Genomic DNA, 16,687 nt, shown 5'->3' on the forward strand with positions numbered 1-16,687 from the left:
CGTAAATGATAACCGGATTATCATATACCACGACATTTACATGAGACTTCAAAGAATACGGTGGAACTTTTGTGGCACATGTGACAAAACATGGTATAACTATTGCATGGTTTGGTAACAAAGTCTCTCTGATTACAGATTTGCATGCGTATCTCAGAAACAGATTTTTTTAATTCACGAACACACGCAAGAACGATGCTTGATTTGTTTTACACTCCTCTGAATTAATTTAAAACAGAGGTGTGTATTTTCTCACCTCTGCTTATATAAGGAAAATCGTGCGCAGCGCACTGTATTTATTTGGCAACCTCTGGGGTCGCTGGGCAACGGCAGAGGAAGAAGGAAGCACTAGAGGATTTTCGAGCGTTACACACACAGTACAGATAACTGTGTTTCACAATCTGGTATTCAAACACACACACACTTCCTATGAGATGGCATCTGTGTGTGTGAGCTGATTTAGCTGTGAAGTACCATAGTGGTACCGTGTAAAATATGGTATTAGCCATAAATACTATGGTATCGGACAACACTTTAAATGACTATTTTGAGAAGCGTGCCCATTCCAGACAAGTGTCAAAAACTGTCATACTGACACATGCTCGAGTAAATGTTCTTTATGGGAGTCAAACTGGCGAGGTTATATTAGAGGCTTGCACAAGTCAGATGTAAAAGACGGTCATTTGTCTCGTCTCTAATTTGAACACAGAATACACACATTCAAGAGGTGCCAGTGCAAAGATATTTCAGCTGGTAAACAGATTTTATCTGTGCTCTGAAACACAAACACACACAGAGAAGTTAGAGGAAGTTAAACTTTATAAAACTACCCGTTTGTCCTGTAAAAAAACAAGTCGGACAAACAAGTCGTTGAATGACTTTCGAATAAAAATAAGCAAAACAAATCAGAACCTGAGCTGATCACAGTAAAATATTGACCATATTCAAAAGGTAAAACATAGAATGAGATTGCATTTACACTTAAACTCCCAAAAATAAACATTCTGTCCTTTTTGTACTCTCAATGATATTAAATGGAGAGCGAATGGAAACTTTTGCTTGAGATGTCGCAAACTGAGCTCAGATTGGTCAAGTCTGCATTGATCGATACTCAATATTATTGAAGATCTCAATATGAACTCAAACATTTCTCATCAAATTCACGCAGTTTTATCTCTACAATCTACATTCATGGATTTGAACAACTGCTTCATTTATTTCAATTTGTGTTTCTCTTAAGAAATTTTAGAAGAAGCATCTGAGATTAAGTTGATGATTCATAAATGAAACAACAAAAAACACCATCAAATCTCCGGAGCTATAAAAGAGCAACATCTGAGCAATAAAACCCCCACGACCCCTTACTCTCGCTTATTCTTCTAGCACAACTTTGCAATGCATTATGGGAAACGTTTGGTTGTTTCACACTTTTCAACTGTAAATTTTCTCCTATGCTATCAAAACGACTTCCGCACCCCCAGAAACACACTCATACAGCTCTAGATTGAGCGAGCAAACTTCTCTCATCATTCTGCGACACACACACATTCACACACACACAGCAGGAAACACATTGGCTCCAGTTACAGGGCAAAACACGACCCCAGCAGCAGGCCGGTGTGTGTGTGTGTCATTCCAGAGGCCAGTAGTCTGGGTTGGGCTCGGGTGTGTGTGCTTTTATGGAAGGGGAAGACCCGACCCAGACTTTCTGTCTATTTGCAGGTCGTACCGAAGCCGCATGGAATCTTTTTATCTTTCGGCTTGAGGAACAATCGCCTCAGCTCGGTGGAAACCAAACATCCAGATGATTCAAAGGTCCAGCATACGGGACACATTTAACCTCCAAATGCAAGTGTGTGTGTGCGTGTGTTTTATTAGTCTGGTAGCTGTCTCACAAAAACGGCATGTGGCTACAATTTCACTACCAGACCATTTCACCACATCTTTATCACTTTCTCCAAGTTTCACGTTACATTATGTGTGTCTGCCTGGTCAATGTACCTACAAAGACATTTAATTTCTAGATAAACCTAACCAACAACCAAAAAAACAGACCCCTAAGAACGAAAATCACGCAAAACTTGTATCTCCTGCATCTCAGATATTTCTCCTTTTTTTAGAAAACGATTCAGAAATCTCATGAATGTGAGAAAAGTCATTATTATTGCAGATCTCATTTCTCATCAAATTTTCCCCAATCCAGATTATTATATCTATACAATTCACATTCATTCACACATCCATATTCTTCATGTATTTGAACAATTAGCACATTTGTTCATTTCCATTCTCCAAACCAATTTTAGGAGAAACATCTGATCCTTGAACACCATCAATTCTCCTACATGAAAGTTTTCTTCTTCAAAAGAAGAACTTTATCTCTGGGCTTTATTGCTTTCCACTTTAAACACCACCACAACAAACACGTACTTATTATTTCAAGCATTAAGTCTGAATATCAATCGGGCAACAGTTTTTGGCTTCTCCACTTACAATAAAATAAAGCATTCTGATAACAGACCATCTGATAAGAATAATTATTGATCTCACTGATCTCAGAAGACTGCAATGGGATGTGGTCTTACCCTCAACTGCTGGACCTTTAACAGCGTTTCCCCTTTAATAACGTCCATGACTCTCTGACAAGTTCACCCGTGTACCGCTAACTGCTGCCGTAACAGTAGCCACGCCCGAGCAGGACAGCTGAGACCGTATTATGTGTGTAGAAATGTTGGCCAGCGACTGTGAGAGTTGTGTGTGTGAGAATTCATCTTGTCATATTCCAACAATACTGAGCTTGACACACAAATGCGAATGGAAACACACACACACACACACACACACACAAACACACACAAATAGAAGTGAAATTCACAAAGGTAAATGAAAAGGTTACAGTTTAGGCCATTAATGGGTTTCATTGTTTTGTTTCCCGTTTCAGTGCAGAACAGAGATTAATGTTTGTTATCTACATTACTACACCTGAGATCCGACAAAATTGTGGGGACCAGCTAGCCGCCCACAAGAGGGAAACTCTTTATTAAACAGAATAAATAGATATTGCATATTTGGAAATGTAAAAATGTTTCTGTTAAGGTTTGGGGATAGAAAATATGAGGTCTGTATATAGAAGTATATGGCAAGTCACCAACAAAATACAAAAAAAAAAAGATTTGTGTGATTTGCTTTTAAGGTCATGGGTGTCAAAAATAATAGAGACGAAAAATTCTTTTTCATAAAAAATAAAATTTCAAAAAGAAAACTATACACAAGGATATTAAATAATTGTAATAAACTAGCTGACTTTACCAAAAAAGGGGCATTTTTAGACAAATGAAAACAGGTTTTGCATGTTTAAGGGGACAGTTCACCCAAAAAAAGAAAATTCTGTCATCATTTACTTACGGCTCTTTAAATTTTGTTTTAGAAAATAATTTGTATCCAAACAGTTCTGGGGCACTGTAGACTTTCAAAGTAGGGGAAAAATGACTATGGTAGTCAAAAGTGACCCAGACCGGTTTAGTTTCCAATATTCTTCAAAATATCTTATTTTGTGTTCAACAGAACAAAAAACTGTGTACAGTTTTGGAACAATTTGAGGGTGAGTAAATATTAGAAGTAAGGATTTTAATATTTGGGTGAATGTCCCTTTAAGGTAGCTACACCTTCGTAACATTACTGTCATGCAGAATGCTCATACTTTATATGATCTTTGTAGATGTCATTCTAATGTCTGACTGTTCATACAATAGGTGTGTAAGGAAGTTCCTCATGGTTTTGTACGGGGAAAATTACTGACTTCAGAATTGAATACGCAAGACGTTCATCTTGTTTTCAGTTTGGCAGTTTGGGGACCTCTGACCTTGAGAATCACACTTTGACACATTGCTCATCCTTCACTGACGTTGCAAATCATGCCGCTTGTCAAGCACCAGGAACATCTTGCTAACAGCATAACAAAATGCTAAAGACCCCAGAAAACACCACAGCTGTTATGAATCTAGGATGTCTAAAGTGTCATCCTGTTATTTAACTAAATTTATGACAGGAAAACATTGATAATTAAGATTGATTTGTTTTTCTATACATACAAATAATATAAAATGATTACTCAGGCCTAAAGCCCTCTCACACGGAATCAGAGGGTTCTGAAACTAGCTGCAGTTATGAAATGCGCTTCTCTCTCTCTCTCTCTCTCTCTTTGTTTCCCTCCCTGAAACAATCACATGTTTTGCCATATTTGACTTCATCTGTGTGAATAGATGCATTTGTGAGCTTCCACACTCACAACCCTTGCTCTAGAAAGCCACAAAGCACTTGTTTTAATACTCAAGAGCTTTGTCTGAAAATGAAAGCAGTGTTTCTGGGATTTGTATTATGTTTGTATCATAAACCCTAAAAGACCCAACACTAAAAAAAAAGCAAAACGCTTAAAATAAAACTTAATGAGCCAAAGAAACATAAACGCTTTAAATAACCGGTGGGTTTACATGTACTCAAGCTTTCTATTTTGTGATTTAAAACCAGATAGTAGACGCTTCCTTTATTTCTCATAATAATCGTGAAACAGACAGACAATCTCGTGCTAAATAACAGAGCACCTAAGCATTCCTCGTGGCTGATGTCATCAGAAAGTGCCACAGTATTTACTCAGGAGATGATGTCATCGATTGGTGCCAAAGATCTACACATAACTCACATTTACAGTGCTGAAACAGTCATTATGTTTTGCAGTTGAGTTTTGTAGTTATTGTTCCAGTGTTGTGAAAGACTGTGAGTCAGTCAGTGCCTCTTACCACTTCACAGAGAACAGCTGAGGCACAACTTCATATGATGGTACCTTATATGAGGATGTACAACCTCACTTCCTGCCATGCCACTTCCTTCCGCGACAGCTCACCACAGAGTAATGACACTGTGCAGTGAAAATATGTATGTGTGTATCTATTCAACCTTTAACGGCACAGTTCACCCAAAAATGAAAATTGGATCCATTTACTTGCACTGGTTTCATGTATATCTAATAGAAGTCGTTCTTCGGTTACCAACATTCTCAAGACATCTTAATTTATGTTCTGCAGAAAAAATGTCATACAGGTTCAAAATGACAGGAGGGTGAGTATATGATGACAGAATTTTCATATTTGGGCGAACTGTCCCTTTAAAGACAAATCTTCAGAAATGATCAACAAAACTTAATAATAATATAATATCAATCATCTTAAATGTGTCAAGTCTTTATAATTAGCTGTAGATAAAACATTAGATGTATATGGGCAATGTCCATCAAATGTCGGGACGCCTCCGACTGTGCATTTGTAAGTGCAGTTGCTGCTTTACGCCACAGCGGCGGCGCTGTTTCGTTGTAAGCACACTGAGGCGCTAAAGAGTTGCAGAACAAGAGCTAGCTGTGTTTGACGGCTGTTTGTTTTGCATCCAAGAACGTTTAATTTCATAAAATTTCTTAAATTAACATGACATTGTTATGTATTTAGTTCTGCAGTTTGGTTCTACAGCGTATTGGCCAGTATGAATGCACATTACTTTCAGAACGACTCCCACTCAAATGATTCATGAACTGAATCATTTAAACTATTGAATTTTTCAGTCGTTTGCGAACATAATAGATCATTGAATCATTTAAAGGGAACCACAGGGAATGCACGATGTGAACGAGCTTTGCTCATTTAGTAAGACTGGTTAATTCAGTTGGCTATTGTGGGCTGAAAAGTTAGTTGAAAATGATTAAAAAAAAACTTTATTTGATTAAAGAGAATCAGTTTGGTTGAATAATTGTCTTGAATAATAATCTTCATTCATCATCTACTTATTTGAACTTTTAATGGGTCAAAGTCACTTTGGTTAAGCCACTTAAAGGTACAGTAGGCCTACGTGTGTGTTTGTGTACAAGATCAGGATGGCTCCGCCTCATTTGAGCCAGGAAAACCCTTATTCAGTGATCCCACAACACATACACTGAAATGAAGACAAAAAGTATGCAGACATTTTATGGTCATATATTCCCGGAACATGTCGGCAGTAAATGTAATGAACTACATATGTGGGGTCTTGTGGACTCTACACCGGTGTGATCATGAGGTGAACCTGATCTCATACATCCACTAAAAATCTCCTTTTGACCAAATGTCTTCAGAAACGGCAACGAATCAAAAATAGCTAAACTAGATGAATTTGCTTGTAGATGACACTATATCTAACGTTTTCTAATGCAATATTATTCCTTCACTTCTAAGTGTGACTTAAGAGCTTTGTGCGGGTCACTGTAACGCGGGTTGTTTATGCCCACACTATAACACATCTAAGACCTTCAATAACAACCCTCAATTAATCTCACATGATGCTATCCGTGAAAATTCATGTCCTCAAGAGGATTTAGTCTCGCTCCCATCAGCGTTCAGACGGGAACGAGAATGGACAGTGTGTAATTAGTTGCAGGCAGCAGGACGAAAGGTATGACATCACTGGTAAAACATGACTGCACCAGCGCTCACCTTCCCACTACACACGAACGCACACACGGAGTCTTAAGAATCAACATATCTATCTTTCCCTTTAACATGCCTGTCTCTCCTCACATGACAAGCCCCTCCCCCTCACAGGATTTAACCACACGCTAATCATTCTCCATGCACTGAAGAGATTGCGGATTTACCATATATCACACATACACACACCCACGGGGATTATAAAGTAGGATGGAGATACAGTAGAACCTTTCTTCATTAGAGCCAATGCAACAGGGCACTCAAGGACGAGAGAGAGAGAGAGAGAGAGAGAGAGAGATGCATGGATAGATCACGTTTGAATTAGTTGTCTTAAATAAAAACTAAGACCGGAACTGTGAAGCACTATATAAATATACTTTGTGGTGCACAGACAAATATATGGCATGCATTTGTGTGCTTTGTGGTCAACGGTGAACTAGTTTTGTCACACCGCACTTGAGCATGAAAACATAAGACATGCAACACTGATAGACAAACTCAAAAAGTTCTGTGGTATTGCATTTGCAGCCAAATCCACTGGAAGTCGCTTTGGCGTTAAAGGGGTCATATGGCGTGATTATGTGTTTTTCTGTGTGTTTGGTGTATTATAAGTTGCCCATGTATGTATTAGACCCATAAAATTTCAAAGATTAAAGTGTCAGATCAAAAGATACATTCTATCTGATTGCGAATGCTCACCCAGACCTACTTGTCTTAGGTGTGTCATATGGCCCCTTTAAAAAACGAGCATCTACCAAACACCAAAATGTTAATGCAACTCTTTTAATGAACGGAAGAATGCTAATGACATTTCTGCATATTTTTCAGGTAGCCAATGGCATCCCAGCTTTTGTAACTGGTTGAACGATAGCATTTCTGCTACTCTTTCACTGTCCTCCGGTAAGAATCGATTCCCTGCTGATCCAACGAGTCAACGCTCGTGACCAGCAGGGATGAAACTCTGAATCACAGGAGGGATTGAATGATGATCAATGATCAAGAGTGAATCAGCAGGGATGAATCATTTGATCTGATTCTCCCACAAAGAACCTGTGTAGCTGAAGCCCAGCAGGAGTCATTTAGACTAAAGAGTGAAGAAAGAGAAGCAAAGAATGAGATAAATGAGGGAGGACGTATCAGGAAATAAAAAGGAAACCGCAAGTTGTTCATATGATAAAATCTCATTAGATTCCTGTTTTATAAAAGCGAAAAGAGAAAGTTCACTGTCATAGCCTACTATCTCAACAACACTGCACACTGTATACTACATAGTGGTTTAATTAATAGGCAGTTGATCAAATTATGAGTAAAGAATAGTATTGATATTAATTCTTCTAATACATTCAAACCGTGATTCAATCAGCTAACGCCACATGCATAAAACAGTCATCCCATTAAAAATGGAAAGTCAAGCTGAGTGCATTGCATTGTGGGATACAATACTCTGAGCCGTGGGCTTTTATCTACAATGCAATTGGCTAATGTACGTATTCCATGCATACTGTGCACAGTATACATAGTATATGGTAGATAGATATAGAAGTATGCTAGTTTCTCATTCACAACAATAGGCACAGTAACTTCACACATCGTCTAATCTCACTTCCTGCGAAGTGCACCATTTACAGGTTGTCTGATCAAATAGTTTTCGTTTTCTAGACACAAAAAGTATTTTGAAAGGAAACACAGAAAGAGAGATACAAGTTAGGGAGTCTGTCTGTGAGAGAATTCTTGAGTATGTGTCACGTTTAAATGTTGTGTGTATGTTGGTTTAGGTATCCTTAACACGGCAGTGTATGTTTGTGAGGCATGATTTTGTTATCCCAGTTATCAGTGTATACGTACGTCTGTGTGTGTGTGCGCGCGCTTTGTGAATGTGTGAGTCAAGCTTTAGTCAGATAATAAACCGCCGCAATTTCCAGCATGTAACGGTCTGACCACCAAAGTCGAAAATGAACTCGAAAATAAAATGAGGCTTTAGACGAACAAGTTGTCCATATTTCTGTAACTAATAACCTGTATTCACGGATAGCATCATTAAAGTTTTAAATAAGGATACATTGTTACAAAATTGTCTTGAATGTAAAAATCTGATTTCCCGGCAAAGGCAGGGGTCAGGTCACTGAGCTACTGTCATGAAGTCTATAAAACCAAATCAATACAAACAGTGTGAGGCTTCAGTTGGCGATCAATCAGACCCCCAGCATCAGGGGGCCTTTTGGCCTGAGTCTCACAAAAAACATCTCTATTGTGCCCATCTAAATCCTTACAATTCAATTAAAATGTATTTGTGTACCAATAAAAACGCTAAACCACTGCAAATGTTCAGTCCAAAGGAGAAAAGTGCCATATAATACACACTCTTCAACTCATTGCCCTACGTCTCAGCATCACATTTTGACAGTTTGAGAATTCACATCGGGCCCTGAAATGCTTCAGACATAACCTTGTATATCATCAAGATTTGTTACAAATGCTGCATTCTTGTGCAAAAAAAATGCATGATGCCACACAACACACAAGACGGGCAGCGTGTTTGACATTCCTCTGATCACCAAAACCCAGACTAAAAATACACAGAGGTACAGCAAAGACACCAGAGTAACTGCAGAGAGACCAGAGCAGCAGGTTGAATCTCAACAGTGGGGCCAAGATGGGTTATACCCAACATGCACAAACAACCCCTGTGTAACAATGAACATCTGTAACAATGTAACATCGCAAATATTCAACACACCACATGAACATCGCCGAAACTTTCGTTCTACACCTTTCACGTATAGTCTACAAAATATTGCTATACTATTATGATACATGGAATGCACAACAAATGCATAAATTAATCCTAACTGCGCATAATGCAATGCATGTATCATGTTAATATATGGCTATATATTGCTGTATGCATTTTTCCTAAATCTATATTCACATATAACTAGATAGCAGTACATATCACCTAAAGCTACAGTTTAGATACAGTAACAGTTCTATGTGACACTGTTAAATAACGACACAGCTTTATATAAAATACAGTGTACAAAATTCCTACAGCTATAGAATATGGATATAGCTATATATTAGTATTAGATCTAGTACACAAAAACATTAAGCGTTTAATTAGATGACGCGTTAAATAAAGCTATATTATGCACACGCGATCGCAAGGAGTCCACGGTTCCGTTATCGCGACAGAAACTCACCCATAGGTCGGTTCCCCAGCTCATGGTTCCCCGCGTAATAATCCACGACTCGTGCGCACGGACGCGTTTGGACTCCAGACCACGGCAGCGGAACGGAGAATGACTCTCGGTTCTGTGCTTCTGTGTTTGCGTGGGGGGTGGGTGTGTGTTCTCCCGGGGCTCTTGAGTACTGCCTCTCTCTCTCTCTCTCTCTCTCTCTCTCTCTCTTCCTGATATATGTGTGTGTGTGTGTGAGAGATAGAGAGTGTAACCGCCTTAAAAGCTACAATTTACACGCTTTTTGACATAGATTAAACCACAGTAACATGATGTTCATATAAACGCACACATATGCGCGCACTCGTTTGGACAGACGCAGAGCTGGGGCACGCGCCTCAGTGCCCGGCTGACAGCTGCACGGGCGGGAGCGCGCAAGCACTGGATCTGGAAAATATAATCGATGATAATGCTCTCGCTGTACAGATGGCAGGACTGTTCACAAACAATTAGAGATCTTATTTAACAAAACTTTTGTATTGCATGGGCTTGGTTTCGGTGTGAACATAATTTGAAGATAAACTTTTTTTCAAAGGATTTGCCAGAGTTCACTCATCAATAACTCAATATTCTGTATACAACTTGTGTTTATTTACTATAGAAAAGTATAACATCGATATATTAAGACGTTGAAGGGAAATATGTAGCAATTTATCAGTGTCATGGCAATACTTTTAAGATTAAGTAGGCAGGCTAAAATGATGGGATAACTTTCAAATAGTTTCTAAATATGGGAGATTTAGCAGCTCTGAAATGGAGAATACTTTTATCTTTATCTTAGCAGTGATGTGGGCCTAAATTGTTCTTGAATGGATTGTGACATCTCGACCTGATTATAAATTAAAGCTGCAGCGCCACCTCGTGGACAAATTTTGTGATGCCACGCGCAATCCAGAATGAGAATGGGAAGAATATTTGGCGTTATTTCAGATTTCAATAAAATAGAACTGACTTTTTTCACATTTGTACTATTTCACAATTTACACAAAATTAAAGATCTATTCAAGTCGAATAAAGTGGCCAAGAGCAACAGTTTGATCTGGCCAAATTACCGTGCGTCAAAATGTTGTTTCATGCGCCACCTGGTGGATATTATGAAACACAACGTGTCTGAAGTCCAAAATACTATTGTAATGTACTGTAGTATATTACAACAATTAATAATTTCTTAATGTATACTACAGTATTCTGTAGTATTTACTATAGTGGTGAATTGATGGACTCTTGCTTATACTGCAATTTAATATAGGTAATGTTCAAAAAACAGCAGAATATTTATTAATAAATACAATTTATTGGAGTAAATACAAGTAAATAAAGCATTCATTTTATGTGTAGGGTCCCGTGTGTACCCGTAAAAAGGCTCTTTTGATGACAGAGTTCCATTTAGTGAAAAGGGCTCTTTTAAAAGATAGATTACAAAATAAAGTGGGGTCTAATGTTTTTTTTTTGTCTTGTGCAAAAACAGACATTGCTCCCATAAAGATACATTTTCAATAGGATTATATATTTTTGAAAACAATAACTAGAAAACAATATTTTCAATTTATTTTCCAGCCCATAATTGAAAAGATTTTCATGACCACAAGAGGCTATTTAATGTAACAATGATAAACAAGCCTTTCATTTGTTGTGTTGTTTATAATAGTATGTACTTCACACAGATGCTCTCGATATTATCATAGAACAAAGCGCCCTGTCATGCAGCAGAGGGCAGTATAAACAAATAAAACAACGCTCCATCATTACCATTTTGAAGATACCTTCACCCAACATTTCTTCTACAAAGTAACGATACAGCCTTCCTGTTTATCAAATTCTACACAGCAGCTGTAAAAGCCAAACTTATTAGTGCCTCACAAAGCACATTATGTCAGGATATGAGACTAAATCAAATTAAACTGCATGCTGCAGTAACACCTGTGCCGAATGAAGAGAAATTACAGGTGTATTTAATATGCAAGTCAAGAAGTTGAAAGATTTGTAATAGACGGGAAATGACTGCTTTGCTCGGACGAGGGTCGAGAGAGATTAACAACAGCTTGGTTGTCTTCAAATCACATCGTCCTTTTGCCTCAGGCAATACAAACTAATGAGCATTTGCTTTAAGATTCAACACAAGTATTGATACACAAACCCAACACACACACAAACACCACCTGCATACTTCATAGACTTAAACGGCATCCTTCATGCAAACTTTTGAAACAATTAAGAGAAAAGGATGTTTGTCATCCGGTTCTGGGATTTATTTAATTACGACCTACACTAACAGATGTGATTTAATTAAATTGACAATGGGAGAACTTGGCAAACACATTTAAGCGTTCACACTAACACTTGACATTTAAGTGTGAGTCACATGACCCATCGTAGAACCCGCTGCTCATGAACAGTTCATTAGTCTTCATCATCTTAAGATGCAAGATATGAATAAGACAGAACGGCAGCATCACTTACACAACATCTGACATATTTTTACATCTTTTTCTTTTGGGCTAAAAGCATTGGCGGCTAACCTCGACATACCTGTAAATGCAAACCCAAATAAACAGTCAGAAATCTAAGTGTATTGTGCTTAATGCAATGTACTGAATCAACTAATATAGAATGTGCATTCACAGGTGTGCATTGATCATCTTCTAGAAGGTAAATGAGACAGTTCTACTTATTCTAAACCTGGATGGGATGCATACAATAGACACGTGGTTGCTATGGCTGCATAATTTATTCCAATGTCACCGGAGCCATTTTAAAACCAAGAGAGTATGAACTAAATGAGTCAAAGGTCAAACAGTCCACGTTTCATTCGTCTGCCTGTAATGCACTTAATAGAGAACGCCAATTTGAGATTAGTTACCTCGCTCAAGGGTGCAACTCTGAGGGGTCTCAAAGTCAGTTTTTCATAAAAGTCTTGTCACATATGTTACTCTCAACGCCTAAAGTCATCCTTCAAATCCTCTCTATATCACAATATACTCTAAACCTGCAAACAGGTCAATAAATGGCCACTGGGTAGACCAAAGGGCAAGAGTCTCTTTAATTCACCAAAGCATGTGTCACCTCTTTCCAGAATGAAACCTGGCCCCACATCTTCAAACCTCAGATCTTCAATTCCAATTTGTCTCTTTCCTGATAAAACTTCAAGCTTTACCAAACGTGTTCACTTTAATCCGTTAAATTTAGCTACAGTATAAACTAAATGCTTACAAAATAAAACAAAAGCTTCGGGGGTAAACATGAACGCAGAGTTTCTTTTTAATTTTTCGCACGATCCGCGCACCGAGAACTCGATGAGCTTTTGTCTGTGCATGGAATTGTTGCGCATAGAACCGTCAGAAACTACAGGAGAGGAATTCCTGTTGTGCTCCCGGAATCAGGATTCAAGATGTTAATGCCCTCTCTGATGAGTTCAGCGCGCCGGGGATCATACGCAGAGCTGCGTGGACGGTCGCACTGCAGTGGATTAGAGACAGGGTGTGAATGGGTTTGTATGTTTCATTGTGTAAGACGCAGTGTGTGATGTTGATTCTGCCCTGTCCCAGAGCCAAGCATATCACGCTCCTGTGTGTGTGAAGGAGGAAAGCTCCGCGGGACCTGCATTTTGATGACACGGAGTTGTGCGTAACAACCACGTCATCTCGGCGAGAAGCGGCTCTCCAAAAATCACACAGCACAGAGATAACATCAAACCAAAGCAGCTCATATCCCCTACAATCAGCCTGACATCGGTGAAGGTTTTTAACGCTTTACAATATCTGTGAAAATGTTGCAGGGCTGACGTAAATTTCAGAACTGAATTAATAAAAAAAATTAAATTATGAGGCCATTTTATTTCTCAAAGGTTGCTCTCTCATAGCACTGGACACTTTATGGTTTTACAGTCTCATTGAAGAATCAACCTTGTCTAATGTGCTGCTGCACATTTAGAAATATTAAAAGATACATATTTAAAATGCATCTATGAGCACTTCAGAATAAACATAATTTGGTCTTGAAAGAATTTGAACATTTTAAGGAAAATGCTGATGCCTGAAAGGTCCAGCGTATCATTTTCTGGAGGATCTACTGACAGAAATGCAATATAATATACATAACTTTGTCTTCAGAGGTGTGTAAAGACCTTACATAATGAAGCGTTATGTTTTTGTTACCTTAGAATTAGTTATTTCTATCTACATACACCACAGAAGCGAAAAGAAGGCATAGAAGCGAAAACCCGACGACACCTTTGTACTGCGAGAGCTACCATAGTGCTTCAGCTGAGTTACAATTCTCGACCTGACCACTAGAAGCCGCTTAAATCTCCACATTGTTAGTTTAATTTTTTTAGCAAAATTTGTCAAATTTCAACTTACTTTAAGTTTTAGAAAATCACCACTTTTAAAAAAGTGAAATAAGAAGAAATTACTGTAATTCCCATTTCAATGCACTTAAAGGGATAGTTCACCCAATTTGCTGTTTATTTACTCAACCCCAGGCCATCCGAGATGTAGGGGACATTTTTAGAACCATAAAGAAGATTGTTTGGTATACCACAGCCCTCTCTGCTTCATATAATGGGAGTCTATGGGGTCCACCTGTCTAAGAGTTCCTAAGGCACATAATTCCAAAAGAGCGCCTCCTGGGGACATGTTGATGTCTTGTGAAGCGAATCGTTCAATATTTTCATAAAACTAAACGTCATTTTTAATAATATTAGTCATACTGTGCAGCCTCTGCACACGTCCCAACCGCGATATTCTGCCTGTAGTATTTTGTGGCGGATGGCATGCCAGCATCTGGATCGTTTAGCGCCATCTGCAGAAAGGGAGTGTTGAGCAACAGTCGCTTTTTTGGAATTATGTGCTTTAGGAACTCTTAGACAGGTGGACCCCATAGACTCCCATTATATGAATCAAAGAGGGCTGCAGATTTACCAAACAATCTTCTTTATGGTTCTACTCAAGAAACCAACATCTCGGATGACCTGGGGGTGAGTAAATAAACAGCAAATTGGAGCTTTGGGTGAACTGTCCCTTTAAAAATAAAGGTAGCAAAACCTGCCTTAAGTTGCCTTTTTTGATGATCCTCATGAAAAAAATGATTTGTTTTATAGTTTACTCACCCATTGCAAATCTCTAAAACACAAAACAAGATATTTTGTGAGAATTGTCTTAGTGGTTTTGTGTCCATACAATGGAAGTCAATGGGGGGTCAATTTTGTTTGATACCAACATTCTTCAAAATATTTTCTTTTGTGTAATGCAGAAGAAAGTCATGCAGAGTGAATAAATAATGACAAAATTGTCGCATAACCTTTGCATCGCTAACATGACGCTCTACCAAACTGAGCTACAGGAGAAAGATCTGAAAGAACAAATATCTCCATTTGACCTAACAAGCACAAAATATGTCTTAAATGACACCGTGACACGGTGTAAGAGTTCAGTTGTGCTTTTAAAGCTCACATTTCTCAAAGTTTGACTTGTTCTCTTAAGGAAGATCCAGAATCTGTGAAGGTCTGGCATTCAGGACCCTTCTGCTCCATCAGTCGCAGGAGCTCACAGTCTGATGGACGCACAGATGAAGTGCCAGAGGGTGAAGAGGCTACAGCCAGAATCAGGCCTGAACTTCATGAAGGATCTAAAATTAGAGATCCCATTATTTTCTTATTTCAGAGACGACATGCGCCAAACACACACACACACGTCAAAACCTTGACCACTGAAGACGACCCGCTCTGCATTACAACAACCCGTGACTGTCCCGTCTCATTTTTCTTTCTTTTTTTGGAGTGTTTTATCATTTCTCCCCCTTGGCTGTTTCTGCAGTTTGTGTGTATGTTGGTAAGTTGTCAAACGTTTGTCAGACTGAATGAAATGTCTGTAGGCTGATGGCCTGCTTGATGAATGCGCCGCTATGTTTTACTATCAAATGACAGATAGGAGTGAGTGAATCAGTCAATCATTGGGGTATTTCCTTGAATAATAACCCCGGGGCTCATGCTTTCACCTCTAAATGACCCCTAGTTTCATCTTTAATGAAAAAATTAATATGCAAACAACATGGTTCTATATAACCTTGTCATGAACAAACATAATTTACCACAGTCATTATTCAGACAAGATTATACATACACTATTATTTAAATTGGCACTTCATCCAAAAATGAAAATCCTTGCATCATTTACTCCCCATCATGTCCTTGCAAACATGTATGATTATCTTTTTTCCGGCAGAACACAAAAGAAGATATTTCTAGAAACATCTCTGCTGCTTTGTGTCCATTTCAGTCTTGTTACCAACATTCTTCAAAATATCTTATTCTGTGTTCGGTAGTAAGGTGGTAAGGTCTCTGAATCCCCATTAGCTTTAAAAATGTGACATTTTATTCATTGGTAAACACGTGTGACACATGCTGTGTTTCAAGCATTGATCAAATCTCGGAAGTGAGACGGTAACCAACGTACAGAAAGAACACACACATATACACCGGACATAGTGATTTGTTCAAGTGTACATTGATTTGTCATCAATCGAGCTGACGGCAGGTTGCGTTTCGACTCTTTGTAGAGATCACTGAAGAGCGTTATTCAATTTGTTTCTTACATGCGGCAGGGGTACAGAAGAGATGTTCAGGGCCTCAGATGTAAGTTTTGTTGACGGCTTTGTGATTCAATCTGGTCTCAAATATATTTGACATCTGGGGCTAGGAAACGCTCCTTTGAGCAGTGTCAAATTGAAGATGCGCAAGTGTGCGGTTTTCTCACTAATGCGAAAGCGCATGCACTGCTGACCCCTCGCAAACGTTCCAACTTGTTTCAGCAAACTGATGTCTCGGAGGCCCGTGTGGATCACTGCCTCATCATCTGCTCCATTAAATGCATTACAGCTGTTACGTCTCAGCGACGCTCGCTTATTTCTCATTTCTTTGTCTTATTTTATTTGTGTGTTTGTGTGGGG

At 38.7% G+C, this 16,687-nt stretch overlaps 1 protein-coding gene across 1 annotated transcript in view; it reads right to left on the reverse strand.

The window, feature by feature from the left end:
* Positions 1-9,992, reverse strand: part of LOC130408423 (formin-binding protein 1) — a 54,880-nt gene extending 44,888 nt beyond the window's left edge. Inside the window, exon 1 of the mRNA XM_056731936.1 lies at positions 9,707-9,992. Coding sequence (XP_056587914.1) covers positions 9,707-9,730 — 24 coding nt within the window. The 5' untranslated portion in view covers positions 9,731-9,992. The remainder of the gene's footprint in view (positions 1-9,706) is intronic.
* Between the last annotated feature and the right edge of the window lie 6,695 nt (positions 9,993-16,687).

This window comes from Triplophysa dalaica, chromosome 19, assembly GCF_015846415.1.
Source record: "Triplophysa dalaica isolate WHDGS20190420 chromosome 19, ASM1584641v1, whole genome shotgun sequence".
Lineage (NCBI taxonomy): Eukaryota > Metazoa > Chordata > Actinopteri > Cypriniformes > Nemacheilidae > Triplophysa > Triplophysa dalaica.